At 38.5% G+C, this 20,351-nt stretch overlaps 2 protein-coding genes across 3 annotated transcripts in view; one reads left to right on the forward strand and one right to left on the reverse strand.

Moving 5' to 3' along the window:
- LOC121731619 (nephrin-like) overlaps window positions 1–2,384 on the forward strand; it is a 35,375-nt gene extending 32,991 nt beyond the window's left edge. For both annotated transcript variants that reach the window (XM_042121138.1, XM_042121139.1), the window contains exons 14-15: window positions 943–1,247; window positions 1,589–2,384. In XM_042121138.1, the coding sequence (XP_041977072.1) occupies window positions 943–1,247; window positions 1,589–1,945 (662 nt within the window). In that variant the 3' untranslated portion in view covers window positions 1,946–2,384. The remainder of the gene's footprint in view (window positions 1–942; window positions 1,248–1,588) is intronic.
- A 2,467-nt stretch (window positions 2,385–4,851) lies between these two features.
- On the reverse strand, window positions 4,852–17,956 carry LOC121731618 (nuclear pore complex protein Nup154). The gene is made up of 25 exons (XM_042121137.1): window positions 17,821–17,956; window positions 17,520–17,654; window positions 17,294–17,450; window positions 16,703–16,936; window positions 16,439–16,620; window positions 15,659–15,930; window positions 14,688–14,819; window positions 14,427–14,554; window positions 13,960–14,151; window positions 11,713–11,855; window positions 11,312–11,480; window positions 10,739–11,094; window positions 10,425–10,563; window positions 9,934–10,048; window positions 9,686–9,842; window positions 9,484–9,570; window positions 9,225–9,412; window positions 8,968–9,115; window positions 8,777–8,870; window positions 8,387–8,570; window positions 7,918–8,143; window positions 7,432–7,666; window positions 6,427–6,547; window positions 5,623–5,803; window positions 4,852–5,293 (listed from the first exon to the last, which is right to left on the reverse strand). The coding sequence occupies exons 2-25, from the start codon at window positions 17,652–17,654 to the stop codon at window positions 5,222–5,224; spliced, it is 4,047 nt and encodes a 1,348-aa protein (XP_041977071.1). The 5' UTR covers window positions 17,821–17,956; the 3' UTR covers window positions 4,852–5,221.
- Between the last annotated feature and the right edge of the window lie 2,395 nt (window positions 17,957–20,351).

The raw sequence follows: 20,351 nt of genomic DNA on the forward strand, positions 1-20,351 counted from the left end.
GTAATGTTTTGTCTTCGTCTATCACGCGCATTTTCGAATGTAACAGACAAGGACAAAATAAAGTATGATAGCTTATACATTGATGTATGATATATACGTACAGGCAACATTGCTTCATTGCGTTGCGAATTGCGATACGTCGGACAGCCCCTGTAGACAAGTGGCAAAACGCTAACGCTAACGCTAGCGCTAGCGCTACAAAATGTATGGATTTGACATTAGTATTCGCTAGCGAAGCAATGACTTATGTCAAATCGCATACATTTTATAGCGCTAGCGTTAGCGTCAGCGTTAGCGCTTTGCCACTTGTCTACAGGCCCAGGAGATAAAGTAGGAGAGGAACGACACGCCGCGCTATCCACTTCTTGTATTGTGTTGTTTGCGTCGTAATGCCGCAGATTTGGTCTACTTATTCTATAATCTATACTCTATACTTATTATAAAACAAAGTCGCTTTTTTCCCTCATGTCCCTTTGTTACCTTTAATCTTTAAAACTACGCAACTGATTTTGATGATTCTTTCAGTGTTAGATAGCCCATTTATTTAGGAAGGCTATAGGCTATATTTTATCACGCTAAGAGTAATAGGAGAATGCGGAAAAAAACGGGGGAAATTATTTGAAAGGGCTTATCTCGCGAACTACTGGAGCAATTTTTATGTTATTTGGCACAGATAAGAAGTAGACCACGTGAAGGATCATAGGCTATCGATTTTAATCATTTTTTTCAGTTCAGGCTATATATTTTATACCCGTGCGACGCCGGGGCGGGTCGCTAGTAAATTATAATGCACCGCTGGTCAACGACGATAAATTCCGGCGACGCACCGCACCGTAACGGTTCTCCGTGCTTTTGAGCGAGCGACACTTCTGTGTCGCTCGCTCAAAAGCTACAGTTATTTTACTGCTTGTGTCTCGATTTAAATTTCTTTGGTACTTTCAGAGTCCAACTGTGACACGTGCAACGACAGCGACGACGCCAGCGAGTGCAACGTGCGGCGCACCGACTCCTTCCGCCGGGCCATGGCCAAGTACCCGTCTAGAAACTTCGACGTCCGACGAACCGGGTCGTTCCACTCGACGCGCTACCTGCATGAGGACGAGCCCAAATGTCGGGAGATCCGACACAATACCGCGTGTAGGGTCCACTCGCTCCAGAACATTAGCCGGAAGCGCGACATGGATACACTGTGCGACCACCTCGTGATGCATCTACCCCCTGACACCGGCTACTCTGTGCCGCGACCGGTGAGATAATATATCTTGAATGAATTATGAACTAAATAATTATAAACTTTTAATTGTGTTGAATATTTATAATACGTAATGTAGTATACATTATGTATTATATTATTATTGTGTGCAATGACAAAAATCGTCACGTTGATACATGAATAGTTTTAACTTGTTTATGTAAACTCTTCGAAACAGATTTTAATTGCCAAGTCTCTGAATTATCACAAATTGTTCTTTTAATCCCGAAATAATACAACACGAACGGTACCAATGTATTTGTTTATAAGAAAAACGTGATGAGTTTGCAGCATAAAATGGGTTTCCGTAATTTAGGTAATGCTATCACATTCCAGATGAACACGTTCTACACGATGCCGCGGAAAATGCGTCACAAGTCGAAGGCCGAAGGAATATCCGACGAGGTGTCAGAGATAACGTCCGACGGGTTCTCCCTGCCGCCGCCGCCCGACGAGTTCAACACCTACAGAGCGGCCTCCAAAATACGAGACGTGCCCGCCAAGGCCACACCCACCTACACGACCATCAGAAAAAATATAACGCCCAAAGACCCCGCAAAATATACCGCCCTGGCCTCCATGACCACGGTTGGCCTCCCGACGGTCCCGACCATAAGTGGAGCCCAGAATAGCCTCTACTCGTACCCCGACGACGACAAGGTAACCACCAACCCTTTCGACGAACACCAGTGACATTTTGACCCGCAAATTTTAACCCATTGTAAACATGTCAACGAAACTCCGACCTATGTAAATCACTCGAAAGCTAATTAATTTTCATAATGGTTAATGTATGCGTAATTTCGCGGTTTTTTCACAAATATTTTTGTCACCTATTCATGAGTTTCGAGTAAAGGTCATACTTTCGATTTTCGCGACCGCCGCGAGTGTTTATTTAAATTCGTAATTTACTTAATAAATTTTCTTTATTGACTTTCTCTTTAGGTTGAATTTTTATGAGTAGCCCGTAGGTCGAAGAAAGTGGCGATTTTTCATTATACGTAAGTTTCTAAGAGTACCAATAAATATAAATAAATCGATCTTTGGACTTACTCGCAAGTTTATAATAGGTAAATTATACGAGATTTGAGTCACGTTAAGTATCTTGAGTTTTTATCACAGACGTAGATCAAGATAGATACCGCATTTGTATGTACTAGTGACCGACCGAACTTTCGGTTTCGGCCAGTTTCGGCCAAAAAATCTAGTTTCGGCCTTAGTTTCGGTTTCGGCCAAAATATAGCCGAAACTTTCGGCCCTGCCGAAACTCATGCGTCGTTCGCTAAACTTTACAGTTAACTAGACGTGCTTGCTTGCCAGCGAGGACCCGGCTCAGTTCGCCACCATCTATTCATTTAGTTTTTAGATTATATTGTGTTCCAGATTAGTCCCAAATCAGAAATTAACACTTCGTTTTATTTTCATTAAATTGTCTAATGTCTAAACTTATTTTTATCGAAATTATATTATTTAATTTTATTTCTAAGACAAACGCAGGCTTATCTATATATGTAAAATGGATTTTCAATTGTGGTAGTAACGCTAAAACTCGAAAACGGCTGAACGAATTGAATGGATTGGGATCTATTTAGTCTTAAAATATTCGTAGAAGTCCAAGGAAGATTTTAAAGTGACACGATGTTCACCGGGGCAGCTAGTTTAATATAAATATCTATTAGCAAATTACGTGCTACATAATATAATGATATAACAATATAACAATGTTTCCCAAATAAGCGATTTAGTAAATGCTATGAAAAATTGATTATAATATTGTGTGTGAACTTTATTTACTTAAGAATTTTGTTTGACTGTCAGATTATAGGATATATTAGGATATATCTTGTGAGATTTATTAGTCAATCATCACGCCTCACTCTTTTCCTTTTCCACGCGTTATATTTAATTTTTTAAAATTAGCTTTTAACTATGGACACGCAATCTCTTAGACCGTTCCTACCCTGCTAGAATCTTATCTAGCCCACTTCCCCCTAAGCTTCACTCTTGCGGCCCTCAGTATATTTTTCAGGTTTAGTGGCAAAACGCCTTCTGGAGAAAAAAAATGTGACTTCAACTGCAAGTTTGCTCAGTAATTTCATTTTAAACTTCGACCGTGGTCGTGTCCATGTTACCCATAAAAATAATATACTGCAATTGATTGTGTTTTCAGTAGTACGTCGTTAATGTCTAAGGGAGGATTTCACCAATCACACATCTTCGTTTTATAAAACTTAGTTCTCATTAAATGCGTTCCTATGGGGATGTAAATCTCGTTTTTTTTTCAAATTGTTTTTATAATATTCTCATAATTGTCTGTATAAACGTGTTTAAATACGTTTAGAACTAGTTTAGTGTGCGCTAAGTGCGTTCAATTTCTTTGGTGAAATCGCACCTACTTGTAATCGTATAAAAACGGATTTTAGTAGATAAAGGAACGGATTATAGTACAAAAAAGTTTTTAGGGAACATAGGTATTCGAGTCTAAGATTATTAATTTTTTTTTTATTTTAAGGAATGTCGCAAAAAGTAAAAAATTCAATGTGGTAATTTTTCTTTAGTATAAAAAGTTGTAATTTATGTTAAAAATCAATAAATTTCAGTAAATAATCGTAATTTTGAATGTTTTACCCAGTTTCGGTTTCGGCTGAAACTGAGAGTTAGGCCGAAAGTTCGGTTTCGGTTTCGGCTGAAAAATAAGTTTCGGTCGGACACTAGTATGTACCATCGAGGAAGTTGATTCCTATGCAATTGACAGACCAACGTTATTTGGTCGAGTATGTCAATTCAATGTTAATTGTCATCTGTCAGCTGGGTTTGACGTAACGCAACCAAACTACTTAGGTCCCCGATTTACATAGGAATCAACTTCTCTGATAGTACTTCGCGTGCCATATTGCGTTCCCAAACGACGAGCAATGCTCCTCTTTCGAAAGTATTTTCTTTAGTCTGCTATCGGAATCGGACGTCAGTCGAAATTTAAAAAATGCCTAAAAGTGCCGTATTGAGCTGTAGAAATTCAAATAGAAACTTTGGCCTTGATAATGGACACGTTTCTTATCATCGGTACGTCACAGTAGGTAGTAAAAAAGTGGCATGCTCGTTTTCATACAAATGGAGCGACATGCGGTATCTATCTTGATCTATGTCTGTGGTTTATATAGTGCAGTCTGTCAAGAAAGTGAAGAAATTAAAAAGTGGCAACATCGTAGTGTCATCCTTTTTTTTCTTAGATTGATTTGATAGGGATGACACTACGATGTTGCCACTTTATAATTTCTTCACTTTCTTGAGACTGTAAATCAAGAAAACGTATTATTTGTCAATCAGTATTTTCGTAATATTAAATATAATCAAAACTTTTACCACCAAAGCAATAAGCTACTTATTACTTAATTTATCATAAACAAAGTTTTACTTTGTAGATAGAAAATGTTTCTTTATTTTTATTTGAAACATGTGCAATAATGTTAAATACATAATATTTCATCTCTTGTTTCAAAGGTCTCTTCGGCAAATGGGTATTTACAACTTTTATACACTTACATTTAGCTTTATTGACTGCTTTGTATATTGTAGGAGCTTGTAGAAAAAGATAGTCATTAATTTAAGAATTTTATTTACAAAAATAGAAACCACATCTGAGGTACAGAATCACAATTTCTATATTTTCGTATATTCATGCACATAATTAGAATGTAATAGCAAATTGTTTAATGTATATAAAACAAGTTAGTTAATGTTTACGTCACTGCCAATGTATAACTGTAAATTATTAGGATAAGTATTTTTGAATTAAAAATTTAAAAAATGTCTATCTAATGTAATTTACATAAATTAAATAATTTATGGATGTCCTGTTTCAATTTTCCAATTTATGAATTAACCTGATTGAATGTCTTTTAGTTGGCCTCCAAGGGCATAGAAAAATAAATGGCTTTTTACCTATTTCATAATCTGTACAGTGACAGATCAATCCATACGATCCAAGTATGACTGGGCAACTGTTAATTTGTCTATAAGTTGTTGTGTGTTCGGACGACTCTGAAAAGAAAAAAACGTTGTTAAAATCGTCACACTTAATCCTTACAGAAAAAGCGAGCATTTTATTTGGTTAATCTAGTGAAGTGTTAGATTTGATGAAACTTATGCAAGTAACATAATTTACAAAAAGAAATGCCCGGTTTGTGGTTTGATTCGCGCAAAGTAAGTATCACATTCCTTTTCTAATGATATTTCTTTCTGAAATGTAAAAAATACGGCTGACATTATACTTAATTAGGCTTAATTTAGATCTCGCGTTAACTCTTTAAGTTTACGGCGTCTGTGAAAACCACGTTTTTATACAAAATACGTTATCACTTATCACATACCTGTAGTGCGGAGAGCGCGGCTTCGTGCAGGTCCTTGCACCTAGCGCGCGCGCGGCGCCGGGCGGCGGGCGCGAGGGGCGGGAGCAACGTGCGCGCCGCCTGCAGCACGCACACCGCGGCGCCGCACACGTGCGACTCGTCGCCGCAACCCAGCCACACGCGCTCGTTCACGCTCACCAGTCTAAACGATTTTTTTTTATGATAAAAAATAATTCGTCTTTTACAGAGTAGTTACGTGCACGGCGTTATCGACAATAATAATCTTATATCTTTAAACGAGCAATTCTTGAGCTTTGCTCGGTATTCGATAAAACACGAATAAAATGACATTTTCGCCTTCGATTCGATTTATCGCCCCCGAAACCCCCCCCGGGCGATAAATCGATCTAGCTAGGAATCATTTTTAAAAAATGTCATTTTATTCGTGTTTTATCGAATACCGAGCAAAGCTCGGTCAAATAGCTAGTAATAATTAAATACTATCAAAAATTTGGTATAATTTTTTTTATTTAACTTTTTTGATTTTACCATTTATCATTATTATTTTTAGCAAAATTACAGAGCGTGTTATGCGTCCAGTAATGAATTTGCTTACAATATACAGTTATTTTACTGGGATATTGCCTTTTGCAGAATAACCACTGATTATATCATTATTAATTACCAAATGTTCTGATGCTAACATTCAATGGTAATTTTACAAGAAGTAATGTTAATGATAACCAGAGCCACAGCCGTGTATCAATTATACATTATTGAAAGTTGGATTTTACTACTACGAATGTGAGAAAAATTAATACTCACTTTATATAAATGTCTAAAACTTGTTCAAACGAAACTCCAATATTCAGAATCGCCTTGAACACCAAACTTTTATCTGCCTGCAGCTTACAGCTCATTATTTCTAATTGACGGACTATAAAATCTGCAACAAAAAAATCACACAATATTGTATGGTATAATCGCTCCATCGATATAATGTATGAAAATTAAAAAAAAAATAAACCAGAAAACAAGCAAATGTTTAAGTAAGCTTATACTACATTCTACAAGATTATAAAAGAGAAACTAGGTGTATATAAAGGGCCCCCGAGACGATCAAACGGTTTAATTCAAACCTTACGTGTTTGATGCAACCGTTTGATGTCGGTTTGAACGGTTTGTCAAACGACACTGCGCAGTTTGGTTCAATACGCGCTGTCGAGTACACGTCTTGTGGCGAATAAATAGTATTTTTTAAAAGATAAAAGCGACTTTAAAATTGTATGAAATTGAGAATTAAAATTCCCTATCTCAAAAACTACTAAACCTATTTTGATGAAACTTGCAGAAGTCTCCCAAGTTAAACAATACCTAGTACAACAAAAATATATTTAAATCGGACTTATAGTTCCGGAAATATGCGAACACAAACATAAAAACATACATACACTTTTGAAATTTTGCACATTTATTCAGATGCTGATATAGACTAACATATACGAAAACTTGGCAGTTCTGGAAATATTACATACATATGCGTCGAATTGATAACCTCCTCTTTTTTAGTCGGTTAAAAATAATGTACTCCAAAGAATGGTACAAAGTTTGTTCAAACGTATCAGAACACGATCAAACGGCGCGTCAAACACAACAAAAATATGAAATTTCATCAAACGAACTTCAAACACGTAAATGTTTGACAAACTGTTTAAACTAGCTTTGTAAACGATCAAAATGGTTTGAGTCAAACCAAAATCAACGTGTTTGAGTCAAACCGTTTGACCGTCTCGGGGGCCCTTAACAGAACGAGGACAGAAATATACTCACAAAGTGGGAAACAGTGGCCAGTGTTGACGTATTCTCTGCCTAATGTAGTCAGTTTGCTGAGCACGGACGCCAGCCGCTCGTCAGGCGTGGGGAGATTGCGGGCGTTCGCCTCTGCCTCGGCCAGGATGTTGCTCCATATGTTCTCCACTAGCAGAGCGTCGTTGTGGCCCGAACACTGGACTATGGCGAGCTTACACTCCCACAGATTGTAGCGGTCCGCATACTCTTCGTACAGCTATGAGAAGCGATTATTTATTCGTTTACAACGTGATTACTTTCAGGAGATAGCATATTAGCAATCAAATATATGTACCTTTTACCTTATACGGTTTGTATTATGGTGAATATTAAGAGATTTGTATCCTTTACGAATTTACATATTATTTGTAATTATATCACAAGTTTTCATCTCTTTTTCATATGGCTGCTGTTTTAGTCCTTGGCGCTAATATAAAACTCCACTTTCACCTTCAACACTCGTATTACCTGGGTAATATCCAGCAGCTCATCATCCAACCGCTGCAGCTGATGTGGCGGGGGCGCGCAAGGGGCACTGCGCAGCGCCGCTCGTACAGCCGCCTGTACTCGCGCCACCTCCGCCGCCTCCTCCAGCCGCCGCACTAGCTCCGCCCCGCCCGCCGCGCCCCGCCCCCGCACGCACACCACGCCCGCACACACCCACGACATACGCTGCGCGAGCGTCGCACCCGTACTAATAATAAACACGGTTTTAATTAAATGGCAAAGGTCAATAATTAATCTTAAGTTAAAATCGACAGAATGTAAACGTGAGTAGTCACATTAAAAATAAAATAAAAATTCATTGATAAGATTTTGAAATACTAATAATCTCATGAAAAGAAATTTAAATCTTATATGCAGCATCAACGTTAAAATACTTGAAGCATCTTTTTGCTTTAGTAGACGAAATAAAACGAAAACAATAAAAATTCACCCAGGTTTGGTAGCGAGTCCCTCGAGCACATGAGCGGCGGCGAGGTGGTCTCCTGCTCTCTCCAGAACCTTCCACAGCAAATCCAACAGCTGTAGCGCGGCCGGTGCTGGCGCCGCACGCGCTGCCGCCGCCAAGTACGTACGCAGCGTCGGCGGTGGTGCACCCGACGTACCCGATATCAGCTCTGCATTTGATTTTATTTTATTCTTTATTCACGTTCTAATTATCCACAAGGTTCATAGAATAATATCCAAAGGATGTGTCCAAACATAATCAATCAAGCGTAACCGAAAAACGAACATTTTGCAGACTACTTCAAATTGTACTAGTCTGCAAAATGTTCGTAATATAGGAACTGTAGTTGTAGTATGTGTTATAGAAAATACTAACCCGAACCCAAATTCTTCGATATGAGCCACTCGTAAACAGCCACGTGCAGCAATTCATCGTTCCTAGATAGACAATCCCAAACTAGTTTCTTGCCCTGAAAGAAAATAGTTTTATAATTTAAATTTAAATAATGTCTTAAAATATGTTTTAATAAGTATTGTAGATGCTTATATTTAAAAAAAAGGCAATACCTGATATTGCGCATCAGCGGGCGAGAGCGTATGCAGTGCGTCGCAGTTTGCGGGCGCGCGCGCTCGTGCGGGCGAGCCATCGCTGGCCTCCGCACTGCGCTCGTACAGCCGCTCTAAAGCGCCGCAAACTTCGCGATATATCTCCATTCTAAAATAATTTTAATACTAGATTAATTTACGATATGTATTACAGGCACGTTTCTGTCAATAAGGTTACTTATAGGTATGATATTGTTCCTTTTAGAATAAGTGCTAACCGTCTGTAATACGCCAGCTGTCCCTCTCTATCTTGCGCCGGCTGATCGCTCTTGTAGTAGTACAACGCCTTGTCTTGCGGGTCCAGTTTACTGGCACAGGTGACACACAGCTCTACCACACCAGAGTAATACCCCGCTGACAAAAGCTTGGAGCAGACTAGAGGAAGATTGACGTTTGGCGCTACATCCTAGAAACGATGAAACGTTTAGCACACACATCAAAAGAGCAAGTGAGCACAATAGTTAAAAGTATAATTACCTTGCAAAGTTTTAAGGCTTGACTAAGCATTTCCTCTCTTTCAGCTGGATTTTTTTGTTGTTTTGCAAAAATCAGTAGTTCATTTGCCTGCAACATATAACAGAAAAGATTGATGTAATGTACAAAAGTAAAAAATGGCAAATCAGTCGAATATATGTAAATATATAAAGAAAAAAGTAGACTGAGAGTTGACTGGATTTACTTTTGAGCATGTAGCATCTTCTTGTCTATAAAGCGTGGGACAGAGCTGTCTAAGTTTTTGAGAAATGCCATCGACTGACGCATTGTCTTTCAAGTAGCCAGCTACTAGAGAACCGAGAAGCAAACAAGCAACCTCCTGACCACCCAAGAACAGCTCCCTGAAAAAGAAAACAAAAACATTATAAAAAAAGATTTTAAAATTTACTTATATTATGTTTCTTTATTTTAAGTCTAGTAACATAGTTATACCTAAAGCTAGCAGCTTGCAATGCACTCTGTTGTTCGGGTGGTAAACTTGCCGCTATAACATGGAACTGGTGTTCGCAAAGGACTTTCCACAAGCTTAGCATCTCAATTGCCATATCTGTAAAAAAACGTTATTTTTATTGACAAAGAATATCAAATACCGTTGTAATGTTTACACTGTTTTACGTAAATACACGAAACCTCTTTAGTAATGAAATGTTTACACAGCTAAAAGCAATAAAAGGTATGATAGATGAAAAATTCACATGACATACTGATACTGCGGACCTTGCATAGTAATCCGCTGTAGCGGTCACTAAAGCGAAGCAGAGCTTAGCGGTGCCCGAATTGACCAATCGTGCTATTGCGGAATGACAGCGAAGATTTCGAGCATGGTGATTGGTCAATTCGACACCGCTAAGCTCCGTTCCGCTTCAATGGAAACGCAGCCTTAGAAAGCGGGTAAGCAAACAGCACAATATAAAATGACTTACTTATGTAAAGTTTTAGCGCATGTATCGAGGCGTTCTCCTCGGAGTGCGGTGGAGCGGCGACTCTCTGCAGGAAGTTAGCTACACGCTGTAACTTCTTCACGATGTATGCACAATCTTCACCAGTCACTTTGCTTGTCATCTAAAATATAATTTTAGAAAGAACTCAACATTGTTTATTGTCTCTTTCTCTCCAGGCTTACACTTTTCAAACGTATCAAATAAATAATGCAACATGAATAAGAGTAACCTTGAAATAATAATAGAATTTAAGCTTGCCTATTACTAATGACTTGTTTATTAAAAAAGTAACTTACAAACTCCTTGTTATCCGGCGTCTGCGATTTCGATACACACTTCAAGTTCCATATCGGAGCCAGAATCTTGCCCACGTATATATACATGCCGTTGTGTTTGGCGCTGTATTCTGCCTGCACGGGGAATCCGTTTTGAGGCTGTTGAGTGACATTCCCCACAAACGACGACTGGTTGAATATCCCTGGACTCATCATATTCTGATAGGGTGACTGAGGTACAGAGTTGGGACTGGCCAGGCCGACGGACTGGTTCATTTGAGTTTGATTGAAAGATTGGTTCATCTGTGCCTGCCGCATTTGATCCTGCGGTCTCGTCATCGGAGTTGACATCTGACGCGGCGAGAATTTTGGTGAGGCTGAAATTATTTTAAGTGAGTTACATATCGCAACAATAAATCTGGATTAATAGGAACGCAATTTAAAACCCCAAATTTTAGAAATAGAACTACTGCACAAAAAGGCACAAACACAAAGATTTGAAAATCGAATATGTAGCTTAAATTGTAAGATTTTACATTTTAACAGTAATGTCAAGTGTGTTTTTATTTTTTATATTAAATATACAGTTAATACCAATCGCGGACGGCATCTGCGAGGGCGGGTACACGGGCGCGGGCGCGACCTGGCTGCCGTACAGGAAGAACGCGCGCGCCGCCCACTCGCCGATTGACGGCTCCCCGCTGGTGGGCTCCTCGCACGCCAGGTACAACGCGCACGCGCACGCCTGCTCCACGCCTTGCAACTGGGATTGTCAAAGGTCAAAGATTAGGAAAGTCAAGAAGTTTTTTCTTAGATAACTTATGCAATTTTATAACACCTTTTAGTATGAAACCATTTTCATAAACGCAATATTTAACATAGCTATCGAACAAAATTCTCTCGCGATGCATACCTACGAAAGGGTAGTGACGTCATAGACCTTTCTTTGGTGACCAATGACTATGCTAAGCCTGCTGGTAGGCTTCTAGTAATACCTGGAACATATCCTTGACCGGCTGCGCCTCAGGTCCGCGGCAGTCGCGCAGCAGCGAGCGCAGCAGGTCCGGCGCCGCGCCTGCTGACAGCAGCGCCGCGCCCCACGCGCTCACCACCGCCCACCGCCCGCACGACCACACCTCTGATGACGTATTATACTCATTATAGTTTGTGCGTTTTAAGATGATATGGGTGACAGTTTTCATATTCCTTACTACAGGTTTTTTTTGCAAGGAAAACAAAAAAATCAAAATTAATAAATTATATTCCATCTACAAAAACAAATGTTTCCTATAATTGTAAATGAATAAAAATGAAAAGTTGCTAAATGCTAACTTATTAATATAAAATTATAAGTATTAACTATGAAATAGGAGTATAAAATTATTGTTACGAAAACATTTGAAAAAAGTTAGATGCATGAAACGGAACTTATGTCAATAGAGATTGACTCTGTGTCTGAAATCAAATCGATAAAAAAGGGCGGCCATCTTAAATCGCCGGCACCACTGACAGAGTAGACAGAATGATAGAGTATGTCGACTTAGAACTGATGTTGAAATTTTTAAATTTGACGTATTATGACGAAAATCGTCGCTAGGGTTGTTAACTTGTTACCTACGAATTAAAAACTATGACATATTCGCTGGACGTGTTCCTCTTTGGTCGTATTGTTGTTTGTGTTTTGGCACATGCGATTAAAATTGTCAGAATCCAATTTTGAAATCTTTATTTTAAATATTTAAAAATAAATTATATTAGCTTGCGCGAGGCACATTTCGTTCATAATCCTAGTGAAACCCGACGAATTTGACAGATATTGAAACCTGTCCGTTTCTTTGCACTGGTAGTTATGTCTATTGTGCCACTGAAATGTCAGTACGAAATCGATAATTTCGATTGCAATTCCTTTACGAAGTGATTCGATATTTTTAAATTATCTATTAATTTTTGTTAGGTAACTTCCCTACTATTGTCAATTATAATGTGTCACGCATATCATCATAAAACGCACAAACTATAGTCATTATACAAAAGGAATAAGGAAGACCTCGTTACACTAAATCTTAATGACAATATTGCCAACGATAGAAGCGAAAACTACAATTAAAGAAGTAATAAAATAATTATAATTGCAAATAATAAAAGCAAACTTTAATATATATTTACATAAAAGTGCCATAAATCTAGTCCTTACTAGGGTTGCCATCACCCAAATTCCCTTCGCCGTTCAGGCGCGAAAAAATTCCCGGACATTTGGCCGAAATGTGGTTATTTTCCTGGACACCAAGACGTTATCCTAAACAGTATTTAGGATAACGTCTTGCCAATTTTTGCTTTTCCAACACGAATTTGTAAAAATCTGACTAACTCAAGTCCGTGCTAGAAACCGTTTTTATCTTTCGTTTATTGCTGCATGACTTAAAAGTTAAAATCAAAAGTGCCTGGATTTCAACCGGACACTTTTCAAAAACCCGGCCGGACGCACCCCGGACGCCCTTCAAACTAGGACAAATCCGGACAGATGGCAACCCTACAGCTTGAAATACAACCCTACACCCTTACAGATGGAATTGAAAACACAAAATATGAAATAACACAAGATATGGCCAATGACAATAAATCAGAGCCATTATAGTTCAGAGCAGATTTTGAGGTTTTTAAAAGGTTTTTTTTAATGTATTCAACAGTTTTGTTGATTTGTTAATATTTTGACGTGTGCCCTTCAACAGCATTAGTGAATAGATAAACTCTAGTCAAAAATCCTTAGAATCCCATGTTTCTATGTATAATTCTAATTTCTGGGCAGTATAAATTGTAGTTAAAGGTTAAGGTAAGAATGTTAAAAGGAAGAAATTGCATTAAAGTAATAAGGCCGCCTTTTTTTTTTTTAATGAGATGAGGGGGCAAACGAGCAAAGAGCTGCAGGTGCGTTGCCGGCCTTTTAAGAGGGAATAGGGAAGGGTAGGGAAGGGAAGGGAATAGGGTAGGGGATTGGGCCTCCGGTAAACTCACTCACTCGGCGAAACACAGCGCAAGCGCTGTTTCATGCCGGTTTCCTGTGAGAACGTGGTATTTCTCCGGTCGAGCCGGCCCATTCGTGCCGAAGCATGGCTCTCCCACGTATAATGTACACGCCTTTGTGTACATTATGTCTGATTTATCAATAATTATTATTGTTTATATTTAAGTTTTATTGTAATTTTTGTGCACAATAAAGTATATTTGTTTGTTTAGTTATTTACCTCTCTTCGCCAACAGCGCCGGGGACAGGTGCGAGGAGTGTTTCGGCGGCAGTGCTGTAAGCGCCCACGCGGGTCCGTCCAGCGCCAGTACCGTGTGCGCCTCGCTGAAGCCCGCGCCCGGCAGCACGCGCGATAAACACCACAGAGCCTCCGCGTCGCCGCCGCCGGCAGAACACACCATCACTAAAGAGCCTAAAATAATAAAAAAATATATGATATTTGTAAAGAAAGTGACCAAAACCACTGCAGTCGTGGTAGAATAACGTATTTAAACGTGTGTAATTAAGTGTGCGTGGGCGAAATTCAACGACGCTGTTGAGAGATTTTCTACTTGTTAGCTGGTATTGCGCCAACATCGTAGACTGTACAATTTCTATACACTTTATCAGCAAGTAAGAAGCCTTCCTTAGTATCATCATTAACATACATAAGTTTTTACATTTATAGTTTGCAACAATAGCACATACCGTTTTCATATGCAGCGCTGTGTACTTGTTTGGGTTTGAGAACAGAGGAGTTGGGTGTGAAGCCAGGTGGGAGGCGCACATGTAGAAGTGTGAGGTACTGGGGCCGCTGTGGTCCACCCTGATTTACACTGTAAGAAAAAAAGAAAACTGTAACTCCTATTTTTTTGTATTGTTAATGTAATTATTGTAAGTAATAAAACGCAATTTATAATTTTCATTGCATAGTAAATTTTTATAACAATTTTGTAGAAAAGAACTTACTCTACACTTCCAGCACTGAAATACAGTCTAGCGCCTGTCTGTGTAACTGCTACTAAATTTAAATGATCCGATTCTGCTTCGTCCACTGCCGATATTGCTATGACTGGTCTGAAGTTAGTGGGTTCCAAAGTTCTGTAATCACAAAGAAAAAATATAACACAGAATAAAAAGAAATTATAACTAGATAACTTGTGAACTTTGTATCACTTTACTCTTAACATAAATCTTCCCGACTTTAATGAATATTTCAAGGCTAAAACTAGCTAAATCGGTTTAGCCGTTCTCGAGTTTTAACAAAACAAAAAAAATCATCTTTATTTATCTATATAAATAAATGACCTCCATTTATACAAGTACGCTGGACTTACGATACCCTTTGTAATTACTGCTGGTTTTTGTGCCTTTTTCAAGTGGAACCAGTGCCCCCAATGCGGGGGAAGAGAACTAAATTTGACGTTAAAATAACGTTTAAAGGCGCCATATTGGCGCTGATATATAGCAGTAGTGAGAGTACTTGGAACTAATACTAGTTTCTACAACCAATAGAGATTAACCGGCCATGTTGACGTCCCTACTATGTATATTATCTAGTACTTTTATGTATAAAAATTAAAAATTAAGAAAACGATTTGTTTGCAATACAATATTTTTACAACTAAAAGTTATTAATCTTTTATTCTTTATAAACACCTAGCTTATGAAAAATCTGATTTACCCCCCCCCTACCCCAGAACCTGGGTAATTGCCCCCCCCCCCCCTGGCACCAGAACCTGGGTAATTTGCCCCCCCTTGGCCCAGAACCTGGGTACACCCATGTACGTCACATTTAGTTCTCTTCCCCAGCATTGGGAGCGCTGATTCGGCTTCAAATAGGCAGAAAATCAGGTGGGTATCATAAGTCCACCTCACTTGCATAAATAGAGGTCAGTGATATAAATAGAATGAGAATTACTATACAAATAAAAACTTACTTTACAATGTCTACTGCTAGTGACACAATTTTTCCTTGTGTAAGTCTCACAACTTTACTCAAACCTTCTCCGTCACTGCCTAAATCAAAAACTTCAATGCATCCCTTTTCACTCAAAGTGTACAGAATGTGACGTGTGTTGTCTACTTCTATTTTCACTATGGGATCTTCGTCATACAGGGCAGCATTCAGAAAGGAAGGCACCAGAAATGATAAAGCACTGTTTGAGTGGTTAATTTTCTTACAATGTTTGCCAAACCACCCTAGTTGAGCCTGCAATTAAGAAATAAATATTATCAGCATCAGCAACTTTTTATAATAATTAGGTAATTTATTTGGACTCTAAAAACCGATTAAACATTCGGTTGGCCTGGAGGAAACGGGGCACTATGGGGAAGAGACTGAAAATTTTTGTCAAAAAAATGCAACCCCCTATGACCACCCCTTTTAATATACCAATCGATAGAGGGCGCCAAGGGGAGCACAAAAGCTCAGATAAACTTTTCTCAAAAAACAACCCCTCCTCCAGTAGAAGGAGATTGGCCATCTTGGCGTTCATTGAGAGATGCCTATGTCCAGCATCGGACGATGCTGGACATAGGCATCTCAGTGGACGAATATAGGCTGATTCAATTAATTGATTGAAAAACTTATGTATGACAAGCCTAATCTATTTAGTCAAGTCAATGTTAGTTGTGTTCTGTAGGCTGGGTTGATATAACCTGACCAAATTATATAGGTCTGTTATTTTTCTATGAATTTCTTGAATACTCAATAGTACCTGGTATGTTATTTCATAAAGACATCCATCTTTGCCGCCCATGAATATTCTGCCCTTGCTTGTGGATTTCACACATAACATTGACACACCATCTGTGGGCAGAACAAACACTGGCTCCGGCACAAGATGAATTTCTTCCATTTCTTCTGAACTATCCTGCTTACTGTTTGAGAATGTGACACCTAGAATATTTACACAAAATTTTGTATTAAGTAATTGTAGTTTTGGCATCTAATAAAAGGGAAAAAAAGGTTTAACACTTACCTAAAACTACAATTTCTACAGTAGTAGTAAGTACTAAGAGGTATTTTACAAAGTTTTGGAATACGCCAGTCTTGGGTTTCACTAGTCCGACGCTAACAATTGTTTCACCCAAACCATCAAAATAAGCAACATCAGTTCCATGTTCAAACGCCCACACATAAATGTTGCTGTCGATTGCTAGCCATACTCTGCTTATTTCTGGGAAAACTCCCATCAAGCAGTGACATTGTACATCTGTGATAATTTTATTTAAGAAAAATGTTGAAAGTCAAAACAATATACCTACATAACAACACAACTTACACATAAGTCCTTTATTAAAAAGAAAATATATTTGTATGTCTGTAAATTACATGACATGTATAAACTGTTCTAAAGTATTAATCTACAAAATATTATTTATCCCTTGGGCAATCTCTAGTTGATTGCATTTTTTTTAAAACTATAATATACAATAAAGGTTGTCTGGCAGAAACTGCTGCTAGCAGTAAGACCGCCTGTTTGTACTTAGTTTTCCTATATTGTGTTTTTTAAGTTTAATTAATTATTAAAGAATTTTCTATTCTATTCTACTTATTTGAAAAAGGATACGAGCAAAATGCTCCATGATTTCTGGTGGAAGCGGCACTTTGTTTAGTATTTTTAACTGCGACAAGGACGGGTGATTTAATAGAGCAGCTAAGTTTTTGTAGTCGCCGGCGTTTAGACCACTGCATGTTGCAGTCCCTTGGGCAGCTATACCGGTTATCTAAACATAAAGTTCAGAATAAATCTTTGTTACTGATTATCATAAAATCAGGTACGCAAACAAACAAACCTCCAAAAACGATGGGCGGGAATTGTCCGAGTTTATGTATCGGTCCAGGGTGCACCCGGCGAGTTCTAGGCAATCTAACTGCATCTTTGTAGCATCAGGCTGTAGCGCCCTTTCAGAATTCACAATACTTGACATCTACGAAGTAACTTCGGAATAAATATTTTGTAATTATTGTACATTAATTCACACAAATTTGTAGGTTATGTTTTTCTATTGTCAGTAAGCACTTCTGACATAAAATTTATCAGTTCGTTACCAAACTCCACAAAACAACACAACTTTATGTAATACTTCTTGTCACCTTAAAATCATTGCAAATTAATTAAATTACGAGACTCTACAACCTATATTAAAATTTAGGTCGCAGTCTGCAGAATAACTACGGTAGTTTTTGAATAAACGGCCCTTCGCGGCCGGCGTAAGTTTTTTTTAAATTTTTTTACAAACTCATCTGACGGCACGGGTGACAACCAAGACCAACTACCAAGTGAAAAGTGACAACTGACATCTTTTTTTTTCTTATTATGGCACTTCGGCTATATAACAAATCAAATCAAATCAAAAATATTTTTATTCGGAGTAATTTTTTTACAAAAACTTTACCGAACGTCGATACTACGGTGCCTACCACCGGTTCGGGAACTAACCCGGCGAGAAGAACCGGCGTAAGAAACTCGCACGGGGCCATCTTTTACTAAAAAGATGGAAAATTACAATTTAAAACATATACAGTACAACACGGTCACATTAACCTGACGCACCAGCGGCACCACTGGAATCAAATCAAATCAAAATCAAAAATATTTTTATTCGGAGTAATTTTTTTTACAAAAACTTTACCGAACGTCGATACTACGGTGCCTACCACCGGTTCGGGAACTAACCCGGCGAGAAGAACCGGCGTAAGAAACTCGCACGGGGCCATCTTTTACTAAAAAGATGGAAAATTACAATTTAAAACATATAACAGTACAACACGGTCACATTAACCTGACGCACCACTGGAATGTATATGCAAGCTTCGTAATGACGTCATCACCATGCGTCTAGTTAATTTGACTGTGTTATATAACAATATTATCAGTGATATCACTAAGAGCTATTTACAATAGGAATTATAAAAAATATTTTAGTAGCCTGTAAGAACCACCCTATTCCCAAGGTGTGTTGTCGTCGATGAAATCATTGATTTTATAATAAGCTTTAGTACACAAACGTTCTTTTACTACATTTTTAAATTTACCCATGGCCAGTGTCGAGTTTAATAACCATGGCCAGTGTCGAGTTTAATATTATGGCGGAAAAGCAATATTCTAGTCATAGACTTATTTATATACTGTCGATTCTAGTCTACGAATAATAAAAACTAAGGAAACGTAAAGCCCGATCCCCACTCGCGCGCGAACCGCGCGCGACGCCACGAAATTTCCGCGAAACGCGAAACTTCGCTCGCGTAAATTATTAGGAATTTTACGGAAATCTAGCTTATCTCTCTTCACGTAGTCTACTCTATATCTGTGCCAAATAACATACAAAATTGCTTTAGTAGTTCGTGAGATAAACCCTCGTAATAATTTTACGTTTTAACGGTTAACCATATTTCCTCTGTTTCTTCGGTCCTATTAGTTTGCGTAATAAAATAGCCTATAGCCTTCTTTGATAAATGAGCTATCTAACACTAAAATATTTTTTTATCGGACTAATAGTTACTATGATTAACGTGTTCAATCAAAGACATAAATATTTTTTAAATCGCTTGACAAAATCGAATCTTGATCTAAATGACTATGAAAAGTACCAACGGGTCATAATAGGCTCATAATCATGGGATGCATATAACTTTATAAGGTATAATATGGTAGTGATGATGAATGTAATTTGCATAGTAGTATATGACTCGTATAACGAGCCACAAATCGCTGATGCCGAGAATATTATCGTTGACAGGTGCGACCGCCTCTGGGTACTGGACAACGGAACCAACCCGACACTTATCACCTATAACTTTAAAATTCTGAGAAGGTTTACGATTCCTGCCGACCAAGTATACGCGTACCTCAACGTTATGGCCGTAGAAGATGCAGACTGTGAGAATACATTTGCCTACATCGTTGATAAGTACGAGTCCAACCAAATGGTTGTGTACTCCTGGGTGAAGAACGATTCCTGGCTAATTGTCTTGGATAAGAGCATAGAAGCGCTCGTGGTGGCACCGAAGAACTCTCTCTACATCATCACGAAGTGGTCTTACGAACTCTTCTCCATTTCCACAGAATTTTTCAGAAATGAGTCCTTCGCCAAACAGAGTATGAACGCTTTCTAGTTCCTAGGATCATTGGGATCGGAGACACGGCTGGGAACTATGGTTTTCGATTCACAAACTGGTGTGCTCTTCTTCCTTGCGGGCAATGGGTCTAATGTTGAACATGGTCAATACGAATTAGCCTGCTGGAATACGATGAAGGAGCATAACGTGAGTACCAGAGGAAGTATAAACGCCAAAGATTATACCACGTTTCCATTGAACGATATCAAAGTTGATGATCGAAATCTCTGTATTTTGTCACTTAGGGTACCGTGGTCGTGGAAAAATCAGACAGATGTGAACTTCAGATTGTTTTCAGCTCCGGTTCTGGAAGCTATTAATAATACTGTTTGTGATATTCCAGACATGACGATAAGTAGTACAATCACAACAACTACACTATTGTAGTTGTTGTGATTGTACTACTTATCGTCATGTCTTATTTATTAAAAAAAATCTGTTTTTTTCACGTATCGCTGCTTTTCTGTGCTATACAGAAAAGCAGCGATACGTGAAAAAAACAGATT

The sequence above is a fragment of the Aricia agestis genome, chromosome 11 (assembly GCF_905147365.1).
Source record: "Aricia agestis chromosome 11, ilAriAges1.1, whole genome shotgun sequence".
Classification (NCBI taxonomy): domain Eukaryota; kingdom Metazoa; phylum Arthropoda; class Insecta; order Lepidoptera; family Lycaenidae; genus Aricia; species Aricia agestis.